At 41.4% G+C, this 19918-nt stretch overlaps 1 protein-coding gene across 1 annotated transcript in view; it reads left to right on the forward strand.

Annotated features, from left to right (window-relative positions):
• SVEP1 (sushi, von Willebrand factor type A, EGF and pentraxin domain containing 1) overlaps positions 1-19918 on the forward strand; it is a 131749-nt gene that overhangs the window by 33480 nt on the left and 78351 nt on the right. The window contains exons 4-5 of the mRNA XM_074165874.1: positions 14706-14864; positions 15111-15290. Coding sequence (XP_074021975.1) covers positions 14706-14864; positions 15111-15290 — 339 coding nt within the window. The remainder of the gene's footprint in view (positions 1-14705; positions 14865-15110; positions 15291-19918) is intronic.

Consider the following 19918-nt stretch of genomic DNA (forward strand, 5'->3'; position numbering starts at 1 on the left):
CAAAACTGTCCCAATGGCATCACAAGCGAGGTGGTTAGGTCATGGCACAGGAGTACACAAAGGCAAGAACTCTAGGTCTTCATTAGTGACTTGATTTCAGCAATGACAGTAGCAAAGCTATATTCACGTATGGCTTTTTTAGGTGGACCAGTAGCCCACCTTGTGCCTACAGTCCAAACCCATGAGAACAGAAGTAATGTGATCACAAAAGTTGGACTGAGAAGAAGCATGCCAGGCTTAGACACTGAGGCGAGGGTGCCACTATCTCTTTAATATAACAGTAGCCAAGGGTTACCTTCGTTCCTGCCTTTTCCACAACTTAGCAGTGATGCTTCTTTTCAGTATTTATCCACAATAATGGCTCTGCTAGCCTAGGTGCAAGAGGAGTTTGGCCTAGAAGCATTCCTAAGCTGTACTGTGGCCCCAAGAGCACAGTTTGCATGACCGTCAGTTCCACTTAACAAATGAGGTGCCAGCCTCCAGGATTCTGCTGTCTTTGCTCTCCTGATAGATTTCCACCGTCACCAGCAGTCCTTCAGCAACTGTCTGGGCACTTTCTACTATGTCACAGGGAACAAGGCAGCTTGCACCTTGAGAACATGTGGGAAGCCCCTTACTGTCTTCTTGTTCCCCTACTTCTTTTTAGTTACCTATCCCTCAAGATGCATGTGGTGGATCACAGCTGTTGCTTGTCTGGTCTTTGCCTCAAGACTGAAGCAAACATAACTATTAAAGCTAACAAGTTCAAGGTCTGTGAATGTGATCCTTCACAAAGCTGTCTGTAACATCTTAAATTTCACTACCAGTGATGTCAGAGATTGATTTATTCTCACTACTAATAAGGTAATTTTTTGGAGACCTCCTGTGTTGAAATAGAAAGTGCAGTGCCTCATACATTCCTACATCAGAGAGATAGTTTATCATCTGTCACTTGCATCCTTCACTGTTTTACAGTCTTTAAGAGTGCAAGAAATTAGCCAAGAACTTGGCTCCAACTCAGGAGAAACTGGGATATTTTTAAACAGTGTTAATTATCTTGTGAACCTAACTAATTAGAATCAAGTGGTCTTTAGGAATAGATTTTCTAACTAAAAATCAGTGGTTTAATAATCATAAGTCTTGGGTCCATTAAGCAGTGATTTAATCATTATTTCTGCCTACCTTTTTTTTTCTTTAACTGGATTGCAGTTAAGAACATTCCCCCCTTCTTACTCTCCATGTCTGCAGGTATAGATGGCCTTGTTTATGGCAAAAGAGCTCAGGAAAAGGGCATGCATTTAAAGAATAAGGTAGGACAGAAAGTGTGACCAACATTTTTCCTCCCAAATAGTACAAATACACTGCCCTTTAGAAAGAGCACAAGAGATTCTGCTTTTTCAAGGTGGAAAAAATACCCTTGAAGCTGAGAAGAGGATGGAGAAGTGGGACTCAGACCATCTGTACATCACTTCAATGTACAGAGAGACTGAGCACCTTATAGTTCTTGAAAGAATCTCACTCCGCTGTTTCCCTGCTCGCTTTCTGGCAGCAGCAGCAGGCTATTTCATTCTAGATTAAACAACAGCACTTCAGTAAATCCCTTGGATGTTAGAGGTTGCTACTTTAGCACCGGTTTGGTCGATACTGATAGCAAGAAGGGGCCTTACAAACACATGACTTAACTAGCCAGGGGTTCCTGCTTTGTGAGAGAACTCCTGCATTGTAGAAGATTAAGTCTTTGCAGAGTGGCTAAGGGATGGAGGCGTTCAGAAATGCTTTAACGGAGATTCTTCACAGAAGGAAACTTTGCTAGACTGAGGACTAAGGCTGAGTATTTGATTTTGGTACTGCAAAGTAATTTTTTTTATCTTTATTTTACCATAGCTTTTGTGGTAGTAAAGTTCACTTTCTTGGCAGGCACAGGATGTAGTACTTAAAACACATTCCTTCAGTTCAAATCTGAGGTGACCGTTTTGTTTGCAGCTGACGTATCTTTAGTAAGAGTCAGATCCCTCCTTAAGGACTTCCTTTATGTCTTGCAAAGAAATGAAAGTGGAGAAGGACAAAGGAAAATGGGGGAAATGAATTGAGCAGCAGTCACTTCTCCAAATGTTCCTTGAGCAAACAGCAGTTAATGGTGCGCATAGTGATCTAGTTGTTCTCTCAGTACTCTTGCTTTCCAAAAAAGAGACTTCCTTTTGATCTACATATTTAGATCATTTTAAAAGGATTCAGGAGATCCTGTCAGTTTCCGTAACGGTTTTGCATGAGGAATGGAGAATGGGATTTGTGGCATTTTTCACAGTAAATTATGGGTTTCAGTAGTGATTCCAGGAATTAAGTAGAAACTATAACATCAAGATTACAACACTTTACTGAACTCTGCACAGGGATAGCTGAGCTAGTTTCACAATATGTAAAAAAAATAATTGGCAAAACGATGACTTTTTATTGTCTGATTACTGGCCTGAGCCATTGCTTGTGCTTCAGCTCACTTAAGTTAACCAAAAACTGTCTGACTCTCACCCAGGGCTGCTAAGTAAATAAACATGGAAATAGTGACATATGTTCTCCATCTGCACAGTCATGTGCTATATCTTCAGTGCTCAGAAATGTTACTTAATAGGAGTATAATCACTGTTGTTGAAAAGTATATTTAATGATAAAAATAAGGGATGTGGAAAAGAGGCCAAGTTTGGCACCTAATGCAGTAGTGACAGTTTATTGAGGGTCTGGCAGAAATGGCTTCACTTTCCTGTTTATAATAGCTTTTGCTTGCTGCATTCCCCATCTGTGACTCAGCAACTCAAACTACTCTGATCTGCAGAGAAAGGAGGCAGAAATAGGTATTTATTTATTTTTTTTCATGATCATATGCAACAACAGCTGCTGGGAGTGGGTGTTGAAGGCAACAGCGGAAAGGGAGATTTTCACCTTAGACTAGTAAAATAATTCAGGACTATACAGGGTTCTGTAAATGTTTTGCCAGAGAGCAAACTCACAATTTTTGCCCGAGTCAGAAGGAGAAAATCTGAGGATGCAGTCTCTGACTCCTCCTGTATTCTTCATGCAACTTGCTGCTCTGAGGAAAGCCAGTTTGGTCATTCAGTTTGACCAGAGTCATTTTTAGTTACACACCTAAGTCCCAAGAATCTGGAAATGAATCTTGAACCACCATTCTGGAACCAACATTCATGCATGTTTTTTGTTGCAGAAACCTATCAGTGCTGTGAAGCTGGGAGTGCATGCTTGGTTGACTTCTAAAGCCCAATCCCTTATTTTGATTAAAATTACCTTTGAGGAATCCCCAGAGAAGGTGATGTGTTGAGTTAGGCATGTAACACAAGAGCCTTGCTCCCTGCTTCTGGAAGAAAGTGTAGGCTGTGCTGAGCAAGTGCTGGCTGGGTTGAGGTGGTTTCAGCGTGTCCCAAAAGTCACAGGCAGTGGAGTAGATCCTCGCTTCTGTCCAGCTTCCTCTGGGTGTAACACATCAGGAGTTGTTAAGGAAGCATTTTTTTTTTCCCCCCAGCTAAGACCTCTCTCTTTCCAAGTAGTCCCTCTTTCCAGTTATGGATAAAGGAGGACTATTTCTTGCTTTCCTGTGTGTGCCTCTAGCTCACACAGAAGTTAACCGAGCAGCATACAGTGCAGCCCAGATGGATCTTTTTAACTCTTCTGATGCATCTAACTGCCATCACTTGGGGTTTGGTCTAGGGGTGGTTTGGGCATTTTGGGCATCTAGAAGCTGCTTATTAGTCTGTCCCATTAGGGAGGTGATGGATTGGTGGATTTATTGGTACAATGAGGAGTAATGAAAGAGAAAGTAAGGAGTGACTGTGGTCCCTGCATCTGATTTGCATCCCCCTCTGCAAATGTGTCTTTTTCTTGGCCCTCCCTTTTCCTTCTTGCCCCAGCTAAAAGGAAGGGTAGAGTTATTTGATACATGGTACAATGGTTTGACCAGGCCTAGAACGACAGAACGAGAGGGAATGGCTTCACGCTCCAACAGGGTATGTTTAGACTGAACATTAGGAAAGAATTTTTCACAGAAAGAGTGGTCGGGCATTGGAATAGGCTGCCCAGGGAGGTGGTTGAGTCACCATCCTTGGATGTGTTTAAGAGATGTTTAGATGTGGTGTTGGGGGATATGTTATAGGGGAGAACTTTGTAGAGTAGGGTAGATGGTTGGACTTGATGATCCCAAGGGTCTCTTCCAACCTAGACGATTCTATGATTCTAGAGAAAACTGGGCTTCTAGTGCTTTCAGATGAGACAAATACTGGATCTCTTAAACAGGTATTTACTCATCTGCATGTAGCACAAACTAAACAAAATGTTGGGGTTCTTTTTAATGGAATTTGCATTACTTCAGCCTGTCTGTATTTTTTTACTGTTTTGTAAAAGCAAAAATACAACTTCCCAGCAAGTATATTAAAATGGCAAATTAACACACCTAGGACAGGATGGTGACATTCCTTTTCAGTGTTCATGTATTCAAATAGCAGGAAGCTATCTAGGGATCCAGGGCACTTAGTTTATTTAGAGTAGCATGTGCTGTGACGTCAGCAGTGACCAAGGTTTACTGAGGAGTGTGTGGCTCTGATTATGGTGAAGACCATCTCCAGAGAAGCCTACTATATAGTAGTTCTGCTCCGAGCAAAGCATTTTCAGAATTGCTTTCATTTCCTCTTTTAAGTAAGGGTCTGCTCTGTGTGAAGTCTTGGACACAAAACCTTCACTTGCACATAAGTACATTCATAAATAATCTCTAATTGCATGTCAAACTTCACACAATCAACTAAGTTAATTTCCTAGGAAGACCTTTTTGTCGTTTCATGAGGTTTTGTACACTTTTTCATGATACATTTTAGAAATACGCAGGGGCATGAGGACATATATCAACATCCAAGCTCTAAAAATCAAAAGAGTATGAGCTGATATCCATAGCTAAAAGTCGTGTTTATGTTTGCTTTGGGTTTGTTTGCCTCTAAAGGTATCAAGGCTAGATTTGATGTCTATACAAAGAGCAAACCTCTGAAGTGCCACTGAGATTTAAACCAAAAAAGCTTCATTTCAGTCCATGAATGCCATTTCTGAGTATACAAATTACGCAAGTCGTCAGGATATATTTTGTGAACTTGTAGCTTGAATGAAGCATGGGTAGGCTTCTTTTAAGTTACAATACAGTACATGGAATCAGGATTTTTTTGTTTTATTCCTCAGTAAGCCACATGCTTTGAGACAGAGAGAGAAGTTACCCTCTGTAAAAGCACATATTGTAGTCTTCATGATTGTAAAACATGTAAAATACTTTTAAAAGCTCTGTGTCCTTGCAACGCACATGTGTGGTTCAAGTATGAACCTATTTAAGGCACTCACCATGTTTTTAACATACAGTATTTGGTCTGGTTTCTAAAAAAGTTTTAAAACTGGGCATAAATCAATTTTATATATATTTTCAGTACTGCTGCTATTACAAAGGAGGATGTTCTGCAGTCAGAATCATTGTTTTGCAGTAATCCTATCTAAATGTGCTGGCCCCAAGCCTACCCAGGGCTTCTCAGCGCAGTTGTGGCTCGCAACCAGACCTCCCAGTGGAAGAAGGTCCTTGTAGGCATCCCAGTTTTTACAAGCTGTGATAGCTCTTGGGCTTATGTTCTTCACCAGGCAGATTGTTCCCCTGCACTGTGTGTGCTTGGGGTACTGAGATAGGATGGTCACCCAAGGGGCTGCATATCCTTCCAGGCAGCTTTCTAGTTTTTCTGCCCCATGGAGAGGATCCAAGATTCTCATTTTTATCATGAACAAGTTATTTCTGCTGAAAGTTTGTTACGTCTGTTTGAAGTGCTTAAAGGTCTAGAGTTAGATCATCTCAAAGTGTCATTCCAAATGCTGCAGCCTGCTTGGTAGTGGAATATTGCAGTTTTGATGTCTGTAAATTCAGTAAAAAGGTTTGAGTGAACCCCTACCTATGTATCATGTACAGAAGTAGCTAAACTTCTGATTTGTTTCAGCCTGCTCTCCCCAGTGAGAGGAAAATTGTAAATCTAATAAAGAGATGGAGCAAAATACATCAAATAGGAACAGAGAAGACATCTAGCTTGTTAAATTACTGATCGTGTTGCTGTGAGAAGGATGCTTAAGGAATACTGACAAAGAGCAGATGGATGAGCAGGTTCAATGCTGTCTGAAATTAATGCAGAGCACATGCTGGGGATAACAGGAGATATTAAAGAGTTGGAGAACATGCTGAGACTTAGCAGAAATCCTTCTCTGATCCCTACACTTAAAGGCAAGCTCAAGGTTTTCTTTTGCAGTCTTTGTACAAGTCATACATGTCAAATGTTTAACTAAAGCCACTTCCTTGCATATTTCTTGTAATCCTGGCATGCTCCTGGCTCATGTATTTTTTTTATGGCACCATACATGTTGCAAACTGCGGAAAGGTGGATTACAGTATCTGCCAAAGATTTAGATTTTTTTCTCCTTAGCTTTCCAAAGGCATTTCATGGGAACATAGTGCCTGTTCTGACAAACCTATGATATAGATGATTTAAAAAAAAAACAAACATCTTCCCGGATAACTTAAATGTGACAGCAAAAGCAGTAACTCCAGGAGGCAGTCTCTAGGGTAGAGACCCAGGGTGTGTAAAGTCTTTGAGAAGCAGGCTTAAAGATCTTCATGTGCAGGTCCAGTGGGGTACGTTTCAGAGGCCAGGGTAGTCGGTTTTTCTGCTGGAAAAGACAAGCAGGAGAGAAACCCACAATTGTGGGTTGTCGTTCGGTTTAGTAGAACAGACTTGAAAATTACAGAATCCTGGGGCATATTGGTGCCCCACATTTGCAGAATACAATAGTTAAAGCAATAGCCAAGAGGATACCACTGTGAAATAGATGGAGAGGGCAGGAGACCAGGGAGTTTCCCTTGCAGAGGCCACTCACGAATGAGCGGTGCAGCAGTAGGATGAGTTTTGGAGGCAGGAGGGAGTGTTCGGCAGCTCTGCATGCAAGTACTGCAAGACACCCCAAACTCTTACTGTGCTGCAGCGGTGAGTGGGAAAGCGTCAGGAAGTCTCTGGCTGCCTGGTGTGGAACAGGGATCTCCTTTTCCTCCGTGACACCATGCATTATCCCTGTAAAGCTTATTTTATTTGTCAGGCCATTGACCCATTCATGGTGGCCAATTTAAAATGTGACTGATGGCAAAGACAGCTACCACAGTACTTGTTTCACACGCATGAACGTCAGGGTGACGTATTTTCTAATTTTCATAAATTTTGCTGTTGCCAAGGCACAGGAATCGTAGATGAAGTAAAGCAGTGGGAGAGAGAGCCCACAGCTTCAGACTGTAATTCTGCAAGGGCATAAATGTGAGGTAATTTGAGGTTTTGGTTGTCCCAGTGTTGTGGACTACAATTTGAAGTAGTTCTAGGCACACACTGGATTTTCCATGCAACTTCCAATGAATTAATAAAAGTACAAGACTGCATAAGCCAGGTCAAAGATCCACATAACCAAAAATCTCCTGTCAGTGTATACTCAATAACAAAAACTGAGAAAAAAGGTAAAGAATTTAATACAAACATCCAGTGATTGTTGTTTAGAGATTCTGTGACCTATGGATTGCATCATTTTTAACAGAAACCAGCAAACCAAAAAAAGAATAGTTATTCATGATATACTCTGATTCTGAGACAGATTCATCACTTCATTACATTGAATGTGTAACCATGTAATCAGTGTCATAAAAGTAATTATGGTAGCATAAAACCAGTTTGATTAAATGGAAAACTAGTCTGCCTTTCTTCATTTAAGAATTTTGGGGATTGAGTTATAAAGACTGTTTATGTATTTGTGATTTGCAGCAAGGTGTCATTTCATTTAGGCTTTACATATATGGAGAAAAAATGAGAATTGGAGACTACAATCATCACAGTAGCAGTGTACGAATAGAGCTCAGGTTGATGCAAGAGAGAGCAGGATATTGCCTAGCTGATTCCTGCCATATCCCAAAAAGATAAACCCTTAATCGGATCCTTCATTAGCATCAAGTGTGGAAAAAACAGCTCATGCCAGGGATTACTTAGTAAGTGTAGTTACTGGGATAAATTATGCATTGAAGAAAATACAAAATCCCTCAAATTAATCTTTGAAATACATGGAGTTTGACTCTCCACTCTCTTACACTGGAATAAATGAAGAATAATTCCATTTCAGTGACTTAGACTAGTATAGTTGGAGAGGAAATTGAGCTTGTCTGCTCTTCCAGGATTTTTTAAGATTTACATTTTTAGGAAAAATTGTTTATCATTAAAATTTATACTTGTACATTCGAAGGAAAAACTGTGACCCTGTGTCACAGAGTAGAACCCTTTGACACATGATCTCTACCTGTTTAAATTCAGAGTCTTTATGCCATCGTATGGTTTCAATACCAGTTGGCTTAACTTTGCCAGTGGCTTTAGTATTTGCAATTTAAAAAAGCCAAACTGGAAAATAAGTGCTAAGTGTTTGGTGAATCTCTGAAATGTACCTTGTTTTATGTTGTCACTTTTACAATGTTAAATTATTCTGGTTGAGAATTAAAATATCAAATTTGTGATTACTGTAGGCAGGCAGAGAAGAATAATTCCTACTGAATTTCAAAGTCTGTCCTTTGATTTTTTTGATGGACTTTCCTAACTTTCCATGTCCATTGTTCAGCTTCACATAATGTTATGCTGTTATGTTAGTAACATATGCTGATATGTTAGTATATGGACATACAGTTATGCTGTCAATACTTACACATTGACTGAAATGTTTTTCTGCCTGCCCTGTGAGTCTTTGTTTCTAGCAAACCTGCATCATATTTCCTTTCTACTGATTTCTCTTCTATGTGCCACTTGATTATTTTTTTTTTTAGATAAACGAGTAAGAAAATGTGTTCCATTGGTAGCTTAGGAAGTCATCAAGGCATCAACAGAAGAGAGAGACTGTTTTTTCTGACATTTTTTCAGCTAGTTTTATATCCTAGGAGAGCATAACTGAAGAGGAAAATGCAGGAGGCCTGCTGAAGTAGGCATGTACTATTTCATTCGCATTTCTGATCTGAAGGTTATTGAGCTGTCGTTACCACAGGCAATAGAATCTGAATGGGAATCGCTGGTGAATATCCACCATTTTGTGAAAGCAGGTTGTTATTGATGACAACTGACAAGATGTGAGCCATCTTCGTGTGTTTGGGGAGTTCGGGGCCCATGCTTGTTTGAGTTAGCACACTAATCCCTGCTTCCAGATATCCCTTTGTTCTTGTAACAAGGAGGTAATCCTTTGTTGTAACTCAATATTCACTATTCTGGTCTCAAGAGGAGAATTACATTTTTAAAAAAGCATTTCCATTCTCCTCCCCTTGCTCCTGGGCAGCCATGTGGTTCACATATAGGCAGTACTTAAATCTTTTTTTGAGATCATACATGCAGATGTGTATATAAGTGTCCTCTCTTTTTAAAGGCTGATACTATTAAAATTGTGTATTGAGTTTGCATGGCAAGGTTTTGGTAGCAGGGGGGCTACAGAGGCAGCTTCTGTGAGAAGCTGCTAGAAGCTTCCCCATGTCCAACAGAGCCAATGCCAGCCGCCTCCAAGACCCACCACTGGCCAAGGCTGAGCCCATCAGTGATGGTGGTAGCGCCTCTGGGATAACGTATTTAAGAAGGGGTAAAAACTGCAGCACAACAGCAGCCAGTAGAGAGGACTGAGAATATGTGAGAAAAACAACCCTGCAGACACCAAGGTCAGTGAAGAAGGAGGGGGAGGAGGTGCTTCAGGCTCTGGAGCAGAGATTCTCCTGCAGACCATGGTGAAGACCAATGGTGAGGCAGGCTGTCCCCCTGCAGACCATGGAGGTCCATGGTGGAGCAGGTGGATGCCTGAAGGAGGCTGTGACTCTGTGGGAAGCTCACGCTGGAGCATGCTCGTGGCAGGACCTGTGGCCCCATGGAGAGAGGAGCCCACGCTGGAGCAGGTTTGCTGGCAGGACTTGGTACCCTGTGGGGGACCCACACTGGAGCAGTTAATGAAGAACTGTTTCCTGTGGGAGGGACACAACACTGGAGCAGGGTAAGAGTGTGAGGAGTCCTCAACCTGAGGAGGAAGGAGCAGCAGAGACAATGTGTGATGAACTGACTACAACCCCCATTCCCTGTCCTCCTTTGCTGCTCGGGGGGGGAAGAGATGGAGAAAATCGGCAGTAAAATTAAACTCGGGAGGAAGGGGCAGGTGGGGGGATGTATTTTTAAGATTTGGTTTTATTTCTCAATATCCTACTCTGGTATGATTGGTAATAAATTAAATTCCCCAAGTCAAGTCTGGTTTGCCCATGATGGTAATTGGTGAGTGATCTCCTTGTCCTTCACTCAACCTTCATGAGCCTTTCATCATATTTTCTCTCTCCTGTCCAGCTGAGGAGGGGAGCGATAGAGTGGTTTGGTGGGCACCTGGCATCCTACCACATCCTACCATTTCTAAAATTCTTGCCTTTTTTTTCATTCTTGGCAGTGCCAGATTGATGCTTATTTACACTAGCATTCGTTCACATACTGTTTTGAACCTTTTTGTACCATCACATTGTTGGCAAGGCAAAGTAAGCCTTGAAAAAAAAAATTGAATTGTTTTTACAGATTATCATTGGAGAAGATGATCCCTCCCTGCAGTTAGTTTTTGCAGGTACAGAGGGCATGGCAGTGACTGCAGACACACTAGTGACTAGAATGTAGGGAAAATTTGGCACTGCTTGATTGTCAGAAGAGACTCCAGAGAGACATTGTTATGATCAGTCATGGATGGGGCCATGTGTGCTCTTCAGAGGTGCTTGCCCATCAAGATCTCTCTTGCCTCTGAATGCATCGCTGTGTGTAGACCTGGGCCATGCCGTAGTGCTATCTGGTGCAGGAAGGCATGGGTCTGCGGTCTAGCTGGGTCAGATATGGACAAGTCCAGTCTACAGTAGATGGCTGAAGCTCTGCTTTTCCACAGCTAATTTTGGATAGTTTTAACGTAGGCTGTGGCCATGTTAAACTCTACAGCTGTGATGGAAATGCACAGAGGTTTGCATGCTTATGCTCCATTCTTGAACCATCTCTTGACATCAAGGGATAGACTCTCTCTTCTCAACACACTTGGAAGTAGCTCCGTAACCAAGTGTTATCTTGTGGAAATTTTGAGTGTAGCTTGTGTGGAGTTTAATAGCTGAATACATCTAGGGCAGATGTGGGGTCAATGAGCAGTTCAGGGACTCAGGCTTGGAGAAAGTTCTACATAGAAAGCCAAGATAGGGTGTAGTTCAACTTTCAGAAAGGTGTTGGGAAGTATTTGAAGCATACAAAAAGAATCAGGACATTTGGGGAAACTTGTCTTTCCCAGTAGAGACATTAAAAACCATTTTAACAGTATTATTTACCTCCTGCTGCTTCACTGGAAAGAGCAAATTGTAAGTGTAATTTGAGAATGAACCATTTTTATCAAATCCAGACTGATTCAAAGCCTGAAGTAAATTACTGGGTTTGTTAAAAATGTTCACACCATCAAATGGGTGATTATTTTTATCCCATAGTTCACAAAGCAGAAACAGAAAAGAACTGCTGCTTCTTCATCTAAGGTGAGGTTGCAAGAAAAAGAGAAGTTAGGTTGGGTTTTTGTTGGGTTTTTTAAAATTAAACACTTATTTTAGATGTCATTTTATATGCCCTGTATAGAACAGAAGAGACTAATTTACTTCTGCTGGCACATGGAAAGCAGCTTTGTCATACAGCAGGTCCCTTGTGATGCTTAATTTGCCTCTTCTTTCTTGTATCATTTTAGATGCAGTTCATCACTCTGTGCTGGATACTGATTAGTTTTAATAAAGATGCACAGAGACTTCCACAAAGTGCCAGAGGGATCCATTTCAGAGATTTCAGAGTCATACCTCTGATACTTTTTGGAGATTATTATCTCCAAGCATGAGAGAATATTTCAGAGAGACCTAATGTCCAAGGAGAGGATTTCTGCACAGAAGAGAGGAAAGAAGCAGTAAGAGTCCAAGGGGAATGTCTTGGATGGGAAGAGCAGGTGAACTATAGGAAAGGGATATTTTTTGCAAATGCTTTTCCGAAAGTCCTAAAACAAAAATGAAAAATACTAATTCTGATTGGATTTTTCTTCCCTTTTTCCCTCCAGAAATACTTTAATTTGTAGTTATATCTTTTAATGCTTTTAATTGTATTTTTAAATATTATTTAATTGTATATTTAAATATTTAAATATTATTTTAATTGTATTTTTAAAGGTTTATTTAAAATACAGATTTGTGAAGCTGATTTACAGCACCCAAAACCACCTCTTAGCTGAGAGCCAATTAGTTGCTTTCATCAAAATAAAACTGCAAATTTTTCTGAAAAGAAAACAAAAATATTGTCCCTGGAAGCTATTCAAAAGACCCTGCTCCTTCTGGAAAGAAGAAGTGCTAACTATTCATATGGGTTGATTTTTTAGAGTAGGATCCGTAACATTTGGTTTATGAAAGTCAAATCTCCCATGACAGGTGAGGAAAAAGGAGGCTGAGGTTTCTTTTGATTTTGGTTTTTGTGTTGGGTTGGTTGGTTGTTTTTTTTTTGCAGTTGCCTAGAAAGCATGAAGTTGTTTTCATAATACGACAAGAGTCAGAGTTTCTTAGCACCTAACTCACAGAACAAACAGAGCTGGTTCAGTATCTACCAAAGAAAAGACTGATACTGCCAGAATCTCTGAACTCTAGGAAATACACCTCAATAGGAGACATTTGCTCCAGAAGCAGAGCACACCTGACTATGTAAGGAGGAAGGCACTTGAGGGTGTTTATGGTTTGTCATGGTTTTGACCAGATTGACCAATCAGAGCGACAGATGGCCCCTCCCTCCCCCCTCTAAGGAAAAGAGAGGAGAGGAAGAGATAAAAGAGATCTATGAGTTTAGAAAAAACTAAACTACTTTAATGAAAATATTAATAAATAATAAAAAAAGAGAAAAAAAAAGTGTACAGTATATACAAAACCGTATCAAGCCCCCAGGATGATGATCACGTCATCAGCAGGCACAGGGGAAAGTCCCAGGCTGGACTCAGTGATGGACAGGAGCTGGATTCCGGATCTGGAGTCAGGAATGCTCGGATCAGGATCAAAGGCAGACGAACAGACAGGGTCCTCCTCGGACGTTGGCCATTGAAGGAAGAGAGATGACCCTTTGATTCCTCAGCTTTTATACTGAGCATGATGCAGATGGGATGGAATACCCTGTTGGTCAGTTTTGGGTCACCTGTCCTGTCCGCTCCTCCCTACAGGTGTGACCCATCTACACTTTTCTGCTTCTGACCCTCCAATGGGGCAAATAACAAATTCACCTGACCTTGGTTGTTATAGCAATACGGATAAGCAAGGGCCTCTCTGCATACCATTCCTTGGTATAATCAGGTCTTATCACTATGAGAGCGAGCAGTTTCTGAACAAAATGCTGTTAAATTCAGAGTTTAGTTAGTTAGAAGAGGCCCAGCTAAAAAGTAAAATTACTGAACAGAAAATTAGTTCTGCTTTACCTCAAACCAGGACATGGTTGTACCATCCAGACCTACATCAGGTGGTACAAAGGGACTGTACTGAGGAGGGGAAAATAGAGGCTGACTGGCAGTCTGCAAGAGAAAGTGTGGCCATTAGGAAAATTTGTAGAAAGTGAAATTTTTTAAATGAGAGCTTTTTTGTCTGATTTTCAGTGTTAATATTACGTAACCTGCTTAAAATATTTACTGACCTTTACATCAGGAGGTGTGTTTTTCAGCACAAGAGTTTTCGAGTTCTATTTCAAGTGGTAATCTGATCAATCAGTACTTCACTTTAGCAGTATCTGTTGATTACTCACTCCCCTGTTGCCCACATCATCTTTGTGAAATAAGAAAGATAATTATGGTGGTTTCCTGAAGAACAGCATTCAAGCTAGAGAGAGATAAGACGCAGCCTTATCCAACCAATCTGAAGTTCTCAGGTGAGAGGTGACTCCCGTATGCGTTTTCCCTGTCTCTGAAGACATCTCCTAAATCTCTTTAAGGCTTGTGCATGTAGATGCACAGAGTTAAAAATATTAAATGATATATGGATGAGTGCAAAGCAGCTGCTTTGATTAATTGCTTCATTGTTTGTGGTTCATACATTTTAGCAAATACAGTGTGTAGATCTTGTATAATCATGATGCGTCAAGGGCAGGTTTTTTTGCTAGCTTGTGTTATCTTCTTACTAAGAATTTGTATGTATTAAACTTTGTTGTAATTTTGAATGGCAGGGATTACGTCTGAACTAATATTTTACACCTCTAAATCAAAAGTGTCTTTGTGAGGTCAGCACAGGTTTTATCAGTGAAAATCAAGCATGTCTTCTGGGACTGGGCTTCTTTTCAAGAAGATTAATCAGGGACTAGTCAGGGACAGATAAAATCAGTCCCCAGGCTGGGGAGACAGTCCCCCAGACTGGAGAGATCTCCACCAAGTTTGGTAGGCTTTAGTTCACCCCTGTAAGAACTCTACAGCGCTTTAAGTGGAGAATGCTCATGCCCTAAGTGACACTTGATTTATGAGGTAGAAAAATATAATGTAAAAAAGTAAAGCAAAACACCTGAAAAATGATGCCAGCTGTGAAAGGTGGATGTCCTGAGCTCCTTTCTGTCATGTTTTCTTTTGCTCAACAGCTTGCCCTCCAGGAACATACAAACCTGAAGGTTCACCAGGTGGAATCAGCACTTGCATCTCATGTCCCGATAAGAATCATACTTCTCCACCAGGAAGTACCTCCATTGAGGATTGTACATGCCGCGAGGGATATCGTGCTGTAGGACAAACCTGTGAAGGTAAGTGTTTCTGTACAGGACTAGAATACCCCTGGAATGCACAACGCAGTTCTCGGGTAATTTTGTTATTTGTGTTTGCACTGTGAAGGACATGTCAAATTGCATGCAAGGTTTTCTGTGACATTCTGAAACAACAAAAGTACCAAGATGCAAGTCAAGTAGGAAATGAAAAAAATTATTTTCCTTCAGTAGCCTATTGCGCTCCAGCTAGCATCATAACTGTGTTGTGGTTGTTTAATTATTTAGCTGTTCACTGCCCTGAACTTAAGCCCCCTGAAAATGGGTACTTTGTCCAGAATGTCTGCAACAATTACTTTAACGCTGCCTGTGGGATCCGATGCAAAGCAGGATTTGATCTGGTGGGAAGCAGCATCCGGCTTTGTCAGCCAAACGGCCAGTGGTCTGGATCAGAGGCTACTTGCAGAGGTATGGACATTGTGTGTTTGAAAAGTCTTTTTCTGTTGGATTAGTTGGTTCTTAACGGAGGTTTTCTCTGCTCACTAAATAGTTGGGCATGCAGATCTGATCCTGTTAGCTTTTGGGTGAAAGAATATTCCAAAGGTAAACTCCCACTCCAATCACTCCATTTCCCTCCTTCCTCAAGTGGAAGGAAGACAACTAGAAAATGCAGAGCAACATGTACTATGCAGACAGTCTTTTGCAAGTGAATCTACTCTCCTTCCTTGAACCTCTCTCCACCTAATTTCTATGAGTTTTTTATCTACATTATGTAAATCCAGAGAATATACAAAGTAGTCAAATGTAGAACAAGACCTTGCCACATGGGTGTTTGAGACTATCCAGCAGACTCCAGGCTTAGGTGGGTATTGGCATTGGTAGACATTAACCATGGAAGAATTCAGTTTTACATTCTTACAGTTCCTTCTCATGAAAAATAGGAAAGCTTGGGCCTTGGGCATGGTCTTCAGAAGAATTTTGAGTGGAGTTTCACTAAGGAACAACTGGCAGTATCCTGGAAGTTCACTGTAAGAGAATGACAGCTGGAGAAGAAATAAATAGAAGGTGTGAAAGGGAGGAGAGATGGGAAAGAGCATCCTCAAAAACATTACTTCTGGAGCTCTTACAAGTACACAGAACACAGTTTTCCTTTGTGATCACTTGTCTCTGCCTGAGTCTGCGTTCTTGATGCTTTTGAAGGGGAGCTGCATCCCCATGTAGCCCTGTATGGTATGTCTTCCAAGGAGGGCCTGAAAAAACAGGTAGCAGCCCTCGTCTCCTCAGCAGCCACAGGTTGTAGTTCCACATGTTTAACTTGAGCTGGATCCACTTGACATTAGTATGCTGCACTGAAAGCTAGTAAATAAAAAGTCACCAGCTTGTTCTGTAACTCTTGCCCTGGCGCTTGAGTTCAGGGAAAGAGGTAGGATAGATCCTTGGAGGCATTAACACTTCATGCCAATACAGCAGACACTGCAGCCCTTAAAGAAACAGCAAGTCATGGTTCTGAAAGGAGGAGTCTGAGCTAGAGATCGGTTCCTCAGGCCATTCTTTTATTGCAGCTCACTTCTGTTTACATTACACGACTCTTCTTCAGATAATCCTGGAAAATTTAGACTTACTTTGCAGCTTCCAGTGACAGAAGGCAGGAAGGAGAAGCTTCCAATAGAAAATAAATTGCTGACCAGTACCATGAGGGTATCTTGAGAAGTTAGATTTAGAGCTGTTGACTTTCCAGCAGTCAAAACATAGGCTGAAGACTACTCCAGGTAGCCTGGGATATGGGAAAGAGGACCTGCCTGTCAAAGCTTCTCCCACACAGTGCAAAAAATCTGGGGAAAACTGCAGTCAGCCACAAAGAAAGGATCCTTCATCGTCACTGTCTACAGAGAAGTGGAAGGTTTGAAAAACTTGAAACATGAAAAACTTTCTGGAGGATTTAAAAATATTCACATATTGGATGTTGATGCATGATCTTCCTTTAACAGGGAATTTGTCTGGAAGGTGGGGGAAGCGAAGTCTGCCTTGAGATATTATCTTGATGTTGAATTAATATCGTTTGAAGCATTGAAAGGATATATTTTTGATTTTTCTTGTGCCATTCTCCATCATACTGAAGACTTCTAATTTTTTAAAAAAATATATTAAAATCCTACCTTTACATGTGCTGGATCTGCTAGTCTTGATTCGCTCAGACTATGAAAGGGAGCAAGATCAAAGGCACAGTTTCTATCTGTCTTGTTAATCCCAGGACTATTTTATCACATAAATTAGGAAGGGAGAGTGAAGGAAAATCCCTTTGCACTGCTTTGGATTTTGACATTAAACACTCCTCAGTTGCTCTGCTAGCTAAAATCTGCTGTGCTATTGGAAAGTGATTAATGCAGTCATGTCATGCAATTAACAGTGACCCATGAAAAAAAAACCAACTACAAAACGTGTATTTAATCCAGAAAAGTGTATTGGGAGAAAACCGAGAGCTAGCAAAATATACCATTATTGTTGTTTTCACTAGCTTTATGAAAACATTTCTTGGTCATGGAAAATGCCTTATTGACAAGTGGATGGTTTTCTGTTTAATTTATGGAACCATAACCAGGATAACACAAGCTCAATTAAAAGTTTCTGCCAGAGCCATACTGAGACACTGAGTAAACGTGAACATTGAAACGCTGAGGAGACAGGAGCACTACAACTGTGCCATCCTTCCAGAACAGGTGGCTAGACTTACCAGGTAGTGGCAGTACCTTCTCTGTAGGCACATTAATATTGCTGAGGGCCTCCTCAGTGCTCTCAATTCATTCAGGTTTCCTCAATAACGCTGTAGAGTTCAGTAACATTTACTTCCTTTTGCCACAGATTGGGTATTAAAGGCTTTCATAGAAACCTTAAAAGAGAAAACCGATTCTCTTCTGTATAAAGCATTAGGGATTCAGCTGTAAAAGAGTCTTTCTTACTGACTCTACTACAGTTAAGATACAGTTAAGATGCTCTGAAGCTCAGAGCACCTCTCACACAATGGAAGTTTCAAGATCTTTTTTATACTCTTAAATGCACCTCCTAGAGGATACCTGTGTATATGCAAGCACAAGAGGAATAGTAAACATGAGACAGTGGTAATGCCAAGATACATGAAGTGCATCTGAATGGCTTTCTTCTTCTCCTCTTTCTCCTCTTTCTCCCTTTCCTTTCTTTCCTTTCTTTCCTTTGCAATATACATAGGTTTTGCTACAGGCTTTTTTTTCCACTCAGGTACCACTATAACTGTTTTCAAAAAAGACATTATTTAACATGTTCTTTCTGTGGCTTTGAGGGCCTTGTAGTTATTGGCATTTATACAGCTGGCTTTCATTTGAAGCAGCGCTGAGGATATCTGCCTATTTGTTAGTTTGAGGGTGAGGGTGTATAGCGATTGATCTGTTCAGTCTGTGTAGGCATGTCCTGTCTCATCAGTGTGCAAAGTAAACAACTACTGAGAAAGTGGCCAAGTTGGCTTACTTTTGAGTGCATTTAGAGAGGAGCTCATGTTTTGCCTCCTACGTGGTGGCAGCAAGGATGGGTTAGTTGGTAAAATCGGCATCCCAAACCACAGCAAAGAAGTCGTCCAGGTCTCTGAAGCCACCTGTCACCAGAGCTTGCCCTCGTGCCAGCAAGATCAACAGGAGCTGTGGAAGACAATGCAGGGAGAGAGAGTTTAGGGAACTGCAGTCTTCTTAGTTATGTTTCTGAGCAGACACACTGTTTGCTCTTGTGTTTTTCTCCCCATAATAACTATTGAACATACTGAGCGGTATCTGCCAGCTTCAGCTGAGCAGAGTTTTCAACCATATGAATTTTCCACTGGTTTTGGTAAATCAGTAGCTGGTTATTGAAGAGAGGCATTGATTATTGAAGGAAAAGGTGTCTAGGACCCCAGCAGGCATCTGCATATTGGGGTTTGCTATCACCCAGTTATCATACATGTATCATCATCCCGTAATCATGGCCAGGCAGTAGGTGTGTACAGCTTGGCTGTTCGAGGGACCCAAGTGCCAGGCAGTATGTATGTAGCTCAGAGCTGTGTCCAGAGGGGACCACAGAATCACAAATAGTAGGGGTTGGAAGGGGCATTGGAGAGCCCCTCAGCCAACAAATGCAGAAGCATAAGATACTGGCAGAAAGAGCAGCAGAGCTGGAGGCGGTACAAAGGAAATTGGTCCTTGCAGAAGATCTTGAGGTTATGACACTGAAACAAAGAACATAAATCCAGGTCAGACCAGTGCTACTACTTCTTTCTTCTTACTATCAGCTATTTGGGGATCAGTCTTAATTACAGAGTAGCTTTGTGTTAAAATTGCAGTCCTGCACAGGACTGCATTCTCCTTGGCGTCATGCTGTGTGCAGTGTTTGTGAGACATGGCAGGAGAGAGGCCCCTGCGCTGAGCAGCAGTTAGGACTGCCTTCGTGGGAAGCCCTACACCTGGCAGGGTCTTTTTTTTCTCAGCAACACCCTAACTTATTCCTTTTCATTTCCAGTGATCCTATTGTCTATGAATGCCTTCTATTCCTTTTCTCTCTTTCTCTCCACCATAATGGGAGAAAGAATGTCTGCTGAATGTCTGCTGTTCTGATCTGTGGATACTCACAGGTGTCTGTGTCTACATCAATACATTCCAGAGTGCCTGAGAATGTTTCTGAGCTCTGCGACTGTCACCTGCCCTATTAATAAGCTCTTAGCCTCTTCCCTGGTGTGCAGTCAGCCCGCACCAGGCTGCCAGTTGGAAATCCCCCAAAGAACTCTCAGGCATGGCTGGGGGATTAGAAACTTCCAGAGACACACACTTTTCCACCGGATGCCATTTGCCTGGGGCTGCCCTGTTTTGAAGACTGGTAGACATTACTAGCACAGGCCACGTACTGTGTGCCAGATGCCTTCAATGGGTAGGAACTTTTCTGAGCACAGTTAGTTTGCTAGCCTGGACTTAGAACTTAGGTGAGCTTGGAATTGTGTGCCCAACCTCATACATGCTATGTAAGACTGTTTCAGGAAGAGGAAGGCATCAAGCCTCTGAAAAAAACTTAGCCCTGTTCCAGCTCTATTCCCTAAATTTATACAA

Source organism: Numenius arquata, chromosome Z (assembly GCF_964106895.1).
Source record: "Numenius arquata chromosome Z, bNumArq3.hap1.1, whole genome shotgun sequence".
Classification (NCBI taxonomy): Eukaryota; Metazoa; Chordata; class Aves; order Charadriiformes; family Scolopacidae; genus Numenius; species Numenius arquata.